General features: G+C 47.1%; 1 protein-coding gene across 1 annotated transcript in view; it reads right to left on the bottom strand.

The window, feature by feature from the left end:
- Positions 1–869: 869 nt before the first annotated feature.
- The window catches only part of SCAMP4 (secretory carrier membrane protein 4), an 88,312-nt gene continuing 76,294 nt past the window's right edge, over positions 870–12,887 (bottom strand). The window contains exons 6-7 of the mRNA XM_036768007.1: positions 7,977–8,094; positions 870–3,744 (exon numbers count right to left, since the gene is read on the bottom strand). Coding sequence (XP_036623902.1) covers positions 3,568–3,744; positions 7,977–8,094 — 295 coding nt within the window. The 3' untranslated portion in view covers positions 870–3,567. The remainder of the gene's footprint in view (positions 3,745–7,976; positions 8,095–12,887) is intronic.

The raw sequence follows: 12,887 nt of genomic DNA, 5'->3' as shown, positions 1-12,887 counted from the left end.
TTTGTGGAGGCCTGGCTTTTGTGGCTGGCCTGACATGGGCTGCCTGTCTCTCGGGCTTAGGATGGCTCCACCTAATTGTCGGGATTGGCAGGCGAGGCTGGGAGGTTCAGCACACAGTCCAACTTTAGGGGCAAGTGGGCATGAGGACGGTGGTGGTAAACACAGTGGCGGCAGGTTATGCTCTTCTACATTTTCTTTCAGATTTTGGAGAAATGAACAGAAATAAATTGGATTTCATAATCCAGGTCCACCAATTATTCCTAACCACATGAAAGAGAGTTATTTTGTAACCATAAAGAACATTCAGGGGCAATCGGAAGGGGCCTTGGTGGGCATTTTAATCTCAACTTGAACATTGCCAACAGGTTGTCTTCTTAACTATGTGAAACCTTTCAGTGATGAGGAGCTCATTACCACAAAAGAAGGTCCAATCCTTTTAATTCTTACTGCTCTGAAGCAGCCTAGGGCAATGGAATAGGAGGGGGGACCTCTTGGGATTAAGCTCTTCTACCAGTCAGTCAGTATAACCTCATATAGCCTCTTCTCTGGGCCTCAGTTTCCCCATCATAAAATGAGGGAGTTAGGCCACTTCTCCGGCCTCTTTCAGATCTGGCAATCTACAAAATCTGTCTTTCTGCAACTCCTCCTCACCCCACCCCACCTTTTTGTTTCAAGTTCTATGCTCAAGGGCCAAGCAGAACACAGCTAATCCTCCTTAGGACAGCCCTTCCCTATCTGAAGAGAACTCTCCTGTACCAGTTTGGTCTTGTGGTTAAACAGGCCTAGGTCCTTTACCCCATCTCTGCATGGCCTGGCTTCTGCCTTCCACATGCACGTGTTAAAACAGTTACAACTGTAGCCGACTCCATGCAGTCTGATGCAGAAAAAGGATTTATTTTAAGGATGATTTCGCATAACAAAAACCACCACAATATAACATGATGCAAAACAGGGGAGAGGAAACAAACCTGTTGGCTAACTCCAAAAACTATTTTCCCCTCACCCAGGGTTAATTCCATACGAGTCTAATAGAAATATATATTAAAAAAATAAGTACAAAAATAAGCCACGATGGTTTACACAATGCGCCCTTCAAGCCAGTGTTCTGTGAGTCGGGTTCTTGGCCAGTTGTTGTTTTTGGAAGGTCGGCAGTTCGGCGCTCTGGGTTCAGAACCTGCTGCTGGCAGGTGGATTTCTCCCCTCCTATACAGGCAGTGAGAGGCCTTGTAGTCGGCCCCTTTTGGACAGAGGGGAGGCAGTCACCTGGAACGTTCGTTCTGGGCACATCACAGAACCCAAGCGGGCGGGGGGGGGGGGGGGGGGGGGCGGGGGGCAGGGTTGGGGTTGGAGGGTAGGGGAGGAGAGGGCTCTGCGTTTACAAAGGAGTGAAGTGGGAAAGCAGTCATCCTCTTTTAGGAATAGAGAGGAAATGAAGGAGATGACTACTTTGGGGGAGGCCCGGACATTTCAGGAACCAAAATCTCAGGAAGCCTTTGTCGTTGTGCTAAAAAGTTAAGAAACCTTTGGTTTTTGGCCTGTTAACAAAGGTGTTCCACAGATCCGAGTGGCCACCTATCAATTTCAGCTCTGTAAATGTTTATAAAATCCTTTAGGAAAACGTGAAGAGCTGACCAAAAGGAGAGGGACAAAACTTGTCACCTAAATCTTAAAATTTTCTAGTTCTTTCTTAAGGCACATAGACTTGTAGTAATTCTTTTCCAATGAAAGCTCCCTTGAGGGCAAGGTCAGTGTGTGAGAGCAGTGAGGTGCTCTCCAAGGGTCTGCCCTGCTGTGAGAAGCTGCAGGTGACCACCTACCAGAGATCGCAGTCACCGGGGAGGGCTCACATCTCAACAGCAGTCTCTGAGGCCTGGGGAGAAGCCCCTGACCTCCCTGGTTCCTTCCATTCGTGGCTATTCTGCAAGGAGAGAGCTGGAGAGTGTCGAGAAGGAAAGACAATTGCGCTTGTGGAAAACCACAGTCTGGGCTTCTCACTTGGGTTTGTGAGAGCCTGTCACATCATGTCTGGGGATCCCAGGGGCAGAAGGCAGGGCCTATGATCAAAGAGATCCCAAACTAGGCCAGTGTTGTCCCCAAACCTGAGTCAGTAACTGGAAGGAAAACTCAAGGGGAGATGACAATGTGGTGTTGTGTGCCTGGGAACCCTTCAGCAGGCCCAAACCATTACTGGTTAAGAGATAAAGAACCGTAATGCAAACTTGTAAGTGAAAGGGGAAGACCACCATACTTCCTGAAAAGGCCTCCAAGGTTGAGGAATCTTCTTCTTTTCTGACTTTAGTCCGGTATTTGTAGGGACACAGGCTGCAGACATGCACCCATATGCGATATACCTACCCTGACTTCAGTAAAAGAACTGTTTTCCCTTTATCTTTTTATTTTTGCTCAAATATAGAGAAGACCCTCATATTCCCTTCACAAGCCCAAGAAAATTTCCAGCCACTCTCCACCAATTCACCCAATGAAGGGATTTCAATTTATCTGTCCTTGTAGAAGGTTCCTGGTCCCGGCAAACTGCTCCTCTGCAACCAAACTCTAGCCAATTCCAATACAAAAGCACCATAAGCTTCCTATGTTATTAGGTGAAGTTATAGAGGCTTCTAAGAGATGATCTGGCAACTAGTTACAAAAAGCAGCCCAGAGGGCATTCAGTCTGATGAGGCTGACCACTAGCCCAAGATGGAGGTAACAAATTAGTCTACAGCAACCACGTGAGGAGGCCCCCTGCAAGGGGACCTTACCCCCTGGCAAGGCCAATGTGCGCACTATTCACCTTGGAAGGGGGAGTATCAGAGGATGGTGGAATTTCAAATAATCTTTATGGTTTTTAATGTGGAGTAATTGCAAACAGGGCCCTTCTGCCAACAGGGCCGCATCTGGCTGACTCAGTCTTGCCTTGTAATCCCAGTTCTCACTTCCTTCCAAACAGAAAGTCATTCTACAGCTCCTGGGGCAGGGGTAGGGGGTAGGGTGCTGCTGGGCCCCAGAGAGTCTGACCCTGACTCCTGCTCAGCTACCAGGGTGAGGAGGAGGGGGAGACCAAGGCGAGGGGCCCCAACCCACAACTCTGGGAGAAGACTCCTTTGGAGTCTGGGGTTTCTGATGGGCTTAACAGAAGAGGAAGGTGGAAGGGCATTACACAGTGGGCCTCAGGGCAAGGATAGTCAAAATAAGAACCTGAAGCAAATTAGTAACGGAGCCTTTCTAGCCCAGAGCCACATCTTCACTGCTATAAGCTGGTTACAGAAGGCTCCCTGGCCAGTGACAGGAAAGGAATTGAAGTGAGATGAAGGAATACTGGCAGCCAGGCACAGATAAATGTTATGTGCCAAATTCTAAAGGATGCCCCAAAGGAAACCTCACTGCTGGGGAAGCTTGGTCTCTTCCACAGAAAAGTAAAATGATCTTTCCCCCTTTTCAACCCCCCCCCCATGATGGGGGAGCGGGTAGGGAGAACAAATGCAAACAAACTTTCAAATCAAAATAAGCAAAAGGAAGGTGCTGGCCACGGCTGGGCACCTGGCAGGGGCAGGGGCCGCTGGGCTCGGTCTAAGGCCAGTGGCTCCCGGAGGGGTAGCTGGGCACTGTGGGGTACTCGGGCAGGCTGCTGCCCGAGAAGTTGCTGAACTGTGCTTCCCTTGTGGGCGGGTTCCTCCAGTTGCCGGTATTCCACTCATCCTGGGCTTTCTGGAAGCTGCCCCCAGAGCCACGGTAGAACCTATGTACCTGGAAGAAAGATGGGAAGGGTCAGTAGTGAGAAGCAACTTCTTCCGCTTTCAGAGTCTATTCGGTGTTGGCCAGTGTACTCAATGGAGTCAACTTCATGGAGATTATCATTATTAATTTAAGAAATGTCATAGAAGAAAAGGAGCTATAACAACACACTTAGTAAGTCCTTACTGTATGCAGAGCCCTGTGCTTGGGGCTGGGGGTGCAGAAACACAAAGAAGGCAGGGTCAGGAAAGGCTCGTGCAGAGGTGGCAGGAGTGAGGAAAGGATGTGCTCCAGGCATGGGGACAGGAGATGGTAAATCATAAGAGGAACAGCAAGGAAAACGGGAAGGGGACAGATGTAAGGGAACAGCCGGGGGCAGATATAAAGGGTCTTAAAAACGGGAGGAATTTCCTGGTGGCCATGGGAAACTATGGGATTTTCCAGGGTAGGGGAATGACATGGTCAGCATCTACACTTTATTAGGAAAACCATTTTAGAATAATCTAGGGGCGGATTGGAGAAAGGCCGCATTGGGGGCTGGGAGACCAATGAGGAGACCACTGTGAGAGGCAACGAGGGGCAGGGAGAGGCAGAGGAGAAGGGAGAAGGGGACAGGTGTGAAGATGATCCAACAACTGACTGGATGTATGATGAGGCAAGGGGGATGTGGAGCTGAGCATACTGTGGAGGCTGGTAGTACCCAAGAGAAACAGGGAGATCTCATTTCTGGGGCAAAGATTCTGATCTGGACATGTCGAGTCTGAGAAGCTTCTGGGATGTCTGGTTTGGAATGTCCAATGGGCAGTTGGTGATATGGGGCTATGGCCTGGGAGAGAGACTAGGGCTGGGCATATAGGTCTAGGGGTCAAATGCATAGAGCCAATTAAAGCCATGGGAGCTAATGAGATCACTAAGTGAGGGTACAGAGAGAAAAGAAAAGGCTTAGGACAGAGCCTAGTCAATTCTGTGACTTTCTTACGTGCTGTCATATCGGGCTTACAGAAAGACCATACCAACGGGCAATGGAAATGGACCTGGAAACACTGAATTCTGTAATTTTGATTGATGCCTATGAGGTGATATCAGCATCATGTAACTTGCCTTTCTTAAATTTTTAATGAGGTAGTTTAGGTCAACATTTACACACACACACACACACACACACATTTACATACATACATACATACATACACATACAATTTATTTTTTCAGTTAGCTGCTCATATCCTTTGACGATCTGTCTGCTGGAGACCTGAGTCAGTAACTGGAAGGAAAACTCAAGGGGAGATGACAATGTGGTGTTGGTGCTGGACACCTCTTATCTCCCTGAAAGTGGAAGAAACAACAAAAGCTTTCTATTGAGGGCCACTAAGACCAAGCTGCTGGCTGAATTTCAAACAATGGGGTGTTGGGAGACAGGGACCACTACATCTCAGTCTGAAATAAATGAACAGGAAACCTGCTGGGCCTGTTCTGATGCTTCTCCTCAGACTCCAACAAAGAGGTCAATGAAAGTAAAGGGGGTCACTGGCCTCAGAGTCTAGAGGCTGAACAAATAGATGAGATGCTCTCAAGGAGGAAGTTCTGATGCTGCAACACAAATGATTGTGGTGAAGAAGAAAAGGGGGAATTGTCTAGAGAAGCTGGTGTGCTGGTAGGGAACTGATCCAGAAATTTGAGAGTTTATCTAAAAAGAGATATACAGATAAATGGAAGGAAATGCAGCTGACAGAATGAATACAAAAGAACCTAAGGGCCCTGAAAGAATGTCAGAGCAAAAGGCCAGGATGAGCCAGCACCACAGCACTGAAGGCCACCAGTTTTTTTAGAAGCTGGACTAGAGGCAGAAGAATAAAGAAGAGTTAGGACCGATGACAATAAGGGAGGAGAGAAGACAGAATTACCCCACTCCTTTTCTGCTTCTGTTTTTCCCTAACAAGGAGAATTATCTTGAGGACCAAAAGTGGTTAACAGAGAAAGCCAAGCTAAGTGAGGAGAAAGTCATTGAGGGGAGCTAGTCACCAGGCCCAGATAAACCATATTTCAGAGCAAGGAAGCAAAAGTGGGTCTACAGAAAGTCTGGCACAAAACACAATGTGGCCACATCATTCCAAGAATGCTCAGAGATGAAACGGCCAGGAGGACAACGAACAGATGTAAAATGGAGAAAATCCATGCCAGTATCTTAGAAAATATAATTTTACCATCAGTGACAGAGGAACTGACACAGCTAGACCCTGACACTGCAGGCTCTCGCAAGAGTCATCGCAGGGAGATGTCAAAAGAAGGGGCAAAGAAATCTCAAATTGGAGTAATGCCTAAAAAGACAAGTGAACGACTTTTAACGGGTACTGACCACAGACCTTTCTCATCCTTGGACCCTCTTTAAAAGAACAGTCTCCAATACGTAGAGCCTGTATCAGATTGCATGCTGTCTTGGGGAGGGGGGAGGAGAGGGAGGGGGAGAAAATTTGGAACTCAAAAGCTTGTGGAACTGAATGTTGCAAACTAGAAATAAATAAGTATTTAAAAAGAGAATAGTCTCCATAGAAATTGAGGGCATCCTTGGAGAGAAGCAATTTGAGCAGGCCGGATAGGCTAGCTGGGGCAAACACCTCGCCTGCAGAGGTCCCCTTTTCAGCCACGGCAGGAGCTGGTGTCTGTGGTTTACAAAACAAAACCCTCAAGCCCTGAGTTTGGCAGCCAAAGATACCACTCTGGAGTCAACAGGGGTCTTCCATGCAAGGGCCAGGTCCAGACAGGCATCCAGTGACCCGAGTCACAGGGAATCATGCAACAGGGAAGCAGGGATTTGCCACAGTCCTAGAGGATGCTTATGCAGGGCCAAGGGAAGATGCTGAGATCCACCTGACATGCCTGTTGGTGGCCAGTTTGACCCATGATATCCTCAAACACCTTGAGTTTTCCTCGATGGGAACATGGTTATACGAACAAGACTCACTGACCTAACAGTCTACTGAGGGATAAAAAATGCCAACTGTGCGGCCTCTAACAGTCCTAGACAGCCTGTCCATAGAGAGACTGCACGAGCCCAGGCACGTGGGGGAGGCATTGCCTGTGGACAATGATGTGGGCAAAGAGAAGAAGTAGTCTTAACAGAAGGGACTCTATGTGGGAAACTTGGCGGTGCTTTTAACAAAGCCGTGCTGCTCCCTGGCCAACAACCCACCTCCTTCACATGAATGTTCTCTTGGAAATGCTATGTGGCTGCAAATGTTGGAACAAGACAATCTCCAAGAAATTCAAGTTGCAAGTGACCCAAAGGGCAATGAAAATATGTGTGGTGGATCAACTGGGGAATGGCTGAACAAGTTGTGGCACATGATTGTGATAAGAAAATGGGAGGGAGGTGGTTCAGAAACACCTAGGAAGACTTAAATGAACTGATGCAAAGTGAATTGAGCAGAACCGGATCACTGTACACAGTAACAGCAATACTGCAACAACGATGAAATGTGAAAGACTTCCCTACTCTGATTCAAGACAATTCCAGGGACTCAGAGACAGAACTGATAACTCTGAGTGTTAACTGAAGTATAATTTTTTCACTTTCTTTCTTCTTGTTTTATTTATTTTTTGGCAGCATGGTTAGCATGGAAATATGTTTTGCATGATCTCACACACATAACCGATATTGCATTGCTTGCTTTCTCAATGGGTGGGTGGGGGGGGGGGGGCTGGAGGGAGGGAGAGAATCTGAAGTTCCCCCAAATTTAAAAAAAATGTAAAAAATAAATAATACATTTTAAAAATTAAAAAAGATGCATGGTAAACACAAGGAAGCTAAAGTGAGGAGCACTGGATAAAGGGCTTCATTTAGAGACAGGAAGACCTGGGTTCAAATTTTGCCCAAGATATTGATTAGCTGTACAACCCTAAGCCCATTCCTACTCCTCTCTGTGTCTCAGTTTCCTCATCAGTAAAATGAGGCAGCTGGACTGGATGGCTTTTAAGGTCCCTATGATGCTGTACGTGGCAAGATGAGCCGCATGTGGAGAACACTGAAGAAACGTGTGATCAGCGCAGTAGGTAGGGCAGTCCTGTGAGGAGGCTCCCCTGCTCCCCCACCTCTGGGAAGGCCTCTTGCAGTGAGGCAGGGCCTCTGTGGAGGAAATATGGAAGAACCTGAACAAGGATCTTCAAGGATAAGAAAGCTCCCAAGGGTTTGCACTCTGTATCACCCTGGTGGGACCTGAAAAACACAGGGACACCCAAAGACTTACCCTCACAAGGACCACACACATCATGGCTGCTGAGAGGGTGAACATGATGGCTGGGAAGATCATGAACACAGCAGCCACGGCATTTGTCTGGAAGAAGAAGATTGCTGACCACCAGCCACTGTAAAGAAGAACAAGAGAAGAGGGTGTGAGTGGAAGAGCTGGGGAATTCAGGCCACTTACAATGCATGTGACCCATGAGAGCTGGAAATCAGGCCTTCTGCAGCTAGTGTGAACAAAGGGAAAGGAATGGGGTGGGAGCCAGGAGGAGGATTACAGGATTAATCAGGTGGTTCACCACCCTCACCTCTCCTGGCCCTGTCTACCTTAGTGACACCAAATCTGGGCTTCAGTGGGTGAGCGCTAAAGGGTGAGGGGACAGCTTGGTGAACAATAGAAGACCTATCTCCTCAGCCTCCTCAGTGAAAAACAGCATGGGGATTATCTGTTACACACCCTACCTCCCCATCACAGCAAAACCCCAGGAAAAGCAGGTGTGGAGGGACCAAACATTGGACTGGGAAGAAATCTTGGAAGTCCTCTTGGCCAACCTCCTTATTCTACAGGAAAGGAAACTGAGGCCCAGACAGATGCCTCTAGTCAGAGCCAAATGACTTGGCCAAGTCATTTCCTCCTAGTTTATTATCTGTAGAATAAGAGCGAGAGAGAGACTATAAGATCTTGAAAGTGTGTTCCATTCCTGAAACTAGGGTTTCAGGGAAAACAAAGGGGTTCTGTAAAGGGACAGAAAGGGTAATACAGGAAGGAAGCAAACAAGCATTTAAGAGTCTACTATATGCCAGACACTGTGCTAAGCACTTATTTGAGCCTCATAACAGCATTATAAGGTAGGTGCTGCTATCACCCCCATTTTACAGCTGGAGAAACTGAGGCAAACAGAGGTTAAGTGATTTGCCCAGGGTCACACAGATAGTAAATGTCTGAGGCTGGATTAGAACTCAGGTATTCTGACCCAGCATTCTACCCACTGTGCCACCTGTCTCCTGGATGGTATTTGTCCTATAGCTGCACCATAGGCTTGAATGAGGTAGCAAGGGCTTAAAGAGTCAAGAAATCTGTTTATAAGAACAAATTTCATTCTCTAATTGATAAACAATTAAAAAAAAGTGAACACAGAGTTTTCCATGGAAAAGAAATCCAAGGCATTGAAAGCCATATGAATAAATGCCACAAATAACTATTCGAGAAATGCAATTCAAAAGCAATCCTGAGGTTCCAATACACACTCATCTAACCAAAGATGACAAAAGAGGAAAATGACAAACACCGGAAGGGCTTCAGGCAAACAGGCTCATTAACGCATTGTTGGGGGAGCTGTCAATTAGTACAGTCACTCTGGAAAGCAACTGGCAATTCTGGAAAGCTAGGCTGCACAGTGGATAGAGCATGCGGCCTGGAGAAAGAAAAACCTGAGTTCGAATCCAACCTCGGACACTTACTAGCTGTGTGATCCTGGGCAAGTCGCTTAAACTCCTTGCCTCAGTTTCCTCACCTGTAAAATAGGGGTAATAACAGCGTCTACCTCCAGGGCTGTTGTGAGGACCAAATGAGTCATCTGTAAAGCACCTTGCACAGTGCTGGCACACAGTGGGTGCTATACAAATGTCCGCTATTATTATTCCAAACTCTGACCCTCAAATCACTAAGCTGTGTGTATCTTTTGACCCAGCTAAATACTATTTCTAGGCCTATATTAAATCCCAAAGAGGTCAAAGAAAGAGGAAAAGGGGTCCACGTATACAAAAACATTGGTTGAAGCTCTTTCTGTGGTGGGAAGAACTAGGAACTTCCCTATCTATTGGGGAATGGCTGAACAAACTACGGCACTTGAATGGGACAGAATTCTATCTTGTGCTGTAAGAAACAATGAAAAGGGGTGGTGTCAGAGAAACCTGGGAAGACTTATATGAACTGACTGAAGGGTGAAATGAGCAGAACCAAGAGAACAATTTATACAGCAACAACACTGCAAAGACAAACAACTCTGAAAACCGTAATAACTCTGATCAATGCTACTATAACAACCAATCAGGATTCCAGGACAGATGATGAGGCAGGCCGCCCTCTTTCTGACATGGAAGAGATGGACATTTTTTGGGATGTGGCCAATGGGGAATATTGCTTGAGTATACCTATTGTTGCAAAGGTTCTTTCCTTTTTTCCAGTGGGGAAAGGGAAGGTGAGAAAATAATTAAATTAAATTTTAAATTAAAATTTAAAAAGTCAGGAACCCTAGTCTTGAATCATTGGTGAATATGAATCACTAGTGGATATGACCCAAAGCAATCCACCTAATCTCTCCGGGGCTTGGTTTCTCCATCTATACAATGTGAGCTCTATGTTATGCCACCTGCCTCCCTAGACTTATGTGAGATAAGCACTTTGTTTTAGATTTTTTTTTTTATTCTTAACACCATCTCCCCTCCCTTGCACTTCCATACACATAACAGAACAGAAAAAGAGGAGGGTGCATGAAATAAGGAATCTGTTACAAACAGCTTGCTTCTCTTTTTAAACATACAATAAATTCAATGTGTAACTTTTAAAACTGAAACAAGTCCTTTGTAAACTGTTAAGTGCTCTAAAAAACTGAGTCATGATTATTACAGTAACTGAAATAACAGTGGGAGAAGGAAGAGAAGAAAAAGCTGGGGGACTGTCATTCCTGTTGACCAGGCCTCCATCTCTAGGCCGAGGGCTCTGTGGCCCTGCTGCTGTAGAAGCTTCTGGATGGTCAGGCGCAGTAGCACAGGCCTGGAATTGTGGCTACCAGCAGAGGCTGAGGCTGGTGGACTGAGTTCAGGAGCTCTGAGTCACAGGAGGACTACAGCTGATCTGATGTCCTCACTAAGTCTAGAACCAATGTGGAGAGCACCTGGGAGCGGGAGGCCATCAGGCTGCCTAAGGAGGGGGCAAACAGGCTTAAGCTGGAAACAAGGCAGGTCAAAGCTTCCATGCCTATCAATAATGGCACTGGGCCTCGATCCCATGGGCCGCTGCCCTTCCGCCTGGGCAAGACAAGGAGACTTGGTCTCCAAACAGGAGCCTCTGGCTGCAGGCTGGTGGCTGGCTGATGTTGGCTAGTTGGCCTCAATTCCACCCACAGTCCTAAATCCCATCTATAGTGCCAGCAATCACAGGAACTACTGATTCATCTTCATTTGAAAATTTTACATTTGGCAAAAGGTTTGGGTTCCCACTCAATAAAAGCTACAGGTTAAGTGAATCCCATAAATGAGCAGCTGGCCTCCTGAGTTGTAATAAGATCGATTTCATTTATTACCTTAATTCAGGCTCAAAAGATGACTTCATTCAGAGCTCTCTGAATAGATGTGCAATAAAGTCCGAGCGAATCAACTGCAGACTGTCATTGAAATGAATAATGACGGCCCAGTTTTAATCAGGGTTTGTGCAGACACTGTTCTCGAAGCTGGCTGCTTCCATTACCACAGGAGAACAGAGGAGCCTGACCCAACAGCACCTCTTATCAACAGGAGATAGGCTGGGTTAGCTTGTTTGGCAGTCTGACTTCATCCTTTGCTCCCAGAGACTCAAGTTATTTAGTTCGGTTTGTTTTTTTAACCTAAGGTACTGTGCACAAAACCTCTCTGCTCATCTGCTGCTGAAAGGCAGATATAGCCACGGAAGCCTTCTGTCCACAGTCACCTCCAGCTGAACCAAAGGCAATGCCTGCACTGAAAAATGGGCTCTCCCTTCTGACTTCCGTAATCTTGGCAACATCTAGTATGCTTGCAGCCTCAAGGTCTTACCTGACTCCCCGTCCTTGGTCCTACAGTCACCTCCGTCACTGAGTCTGGTGACTCTCCCTTTATAGGCCCTCAACGCCTCCCACTTTAAGAGGCTCCTAATCGGTGTCCCCATTACCAGCACCTCCCTCCCTCGCTGATCCTGCACACGGTTCCCAGATGAATCTTTCTAAAAGGTTTTGATCTCCCCACTCTGGTTCAGAAACACTCCAGGGTCCCCAATACTTCAATGAGATGTGTTTCCATCAGCACTGGTACTGCCTCCACTCCCCCACCATCCTGGCATGCTGCAGCGGCCAAACCTCTGGGGGGCGGGGAGGAAGGCTTTTAGAATCTGGTGAGGTCCTTTGTTGACAGACAAATAATTACCTCTGGGTCTGCTCTTCCTGGGTTCAGCCTTTGAGGGCCATGATGGAGGGAGCTCCATCACAGTCAATGTCATCAAGTTAAGCCACCTTTCAGGATCCTGCCTATTACTCAGGAAGGCCGCCTCTGTCACGCTGCTTGTTCCCAGCCACCCCTGACCACCTCTAGTCTCTCTGCCTGCCCAAATTCTACCCACCTCCTGTCAGAGCCGAGTGCAAGATGGGCCTGGGAATCAGGAGGCTGCATATAGCAAGGAGACCTTGGACAAGACAGTCACCAATAGCTTTCTGGAACCTGATTTCCTCATTGTTAAAAGTGGAATCTCTTGCTTGGCTCTTCTTAGCTGTCTCCACACTATACTACCTACTCTTCAGCCTCCACTTGCATCCAGAATTGAAGGTTCCACCTCTGGGACCCTGGGCTCTGACTAGTGACCACTTCTTGGTCACTGACTGACTGACCGACAGCCGGGTGTGCATACACTCCCCCAAATCCTATTTCTCAGGACAGTAATCAGTTCAAAATTATCATTCCAGCTAAGGCCCTGGCTACTAAGGCCCTTAGGACTCCAAGTTCCATTCACCCTGACTTCTCTGGCCAAGTTCCAAACATTGTTTACTAGAGTGGAAGCTCTCTGAGGGCAGGGCTGTCTTTGCTTGGGTTTGTATCCTCAATGTTTTTCTTTGTTTTGGGTTTTGGTTTTTTTTTTGGGCAGGGCAATTGGGGTTAAGTGACTTGCCCAAGGTCACACAGCTAGTGT

Source organism: Trichosurus vulpecula, chromosome 1, assembly GCF_011100635.1.
Source record: "Trichosurus vulpecula isolate mTriVul1 chromosome 1, mTriVul1.pri, whole genome shotgun sequence".
Taxonomy (NCBI): Eukaryota; Metazoa; Chordata; class Mammalia; order Diprotodontia; family Phalangeridae; genus Trichosurus; species Trichosurus vulpecula.
The sequence above is the reverse complement of the archived record's forward strand: the minus strand, read 5'-3'. Positions and strand labels throughout refer to the sequence as shown.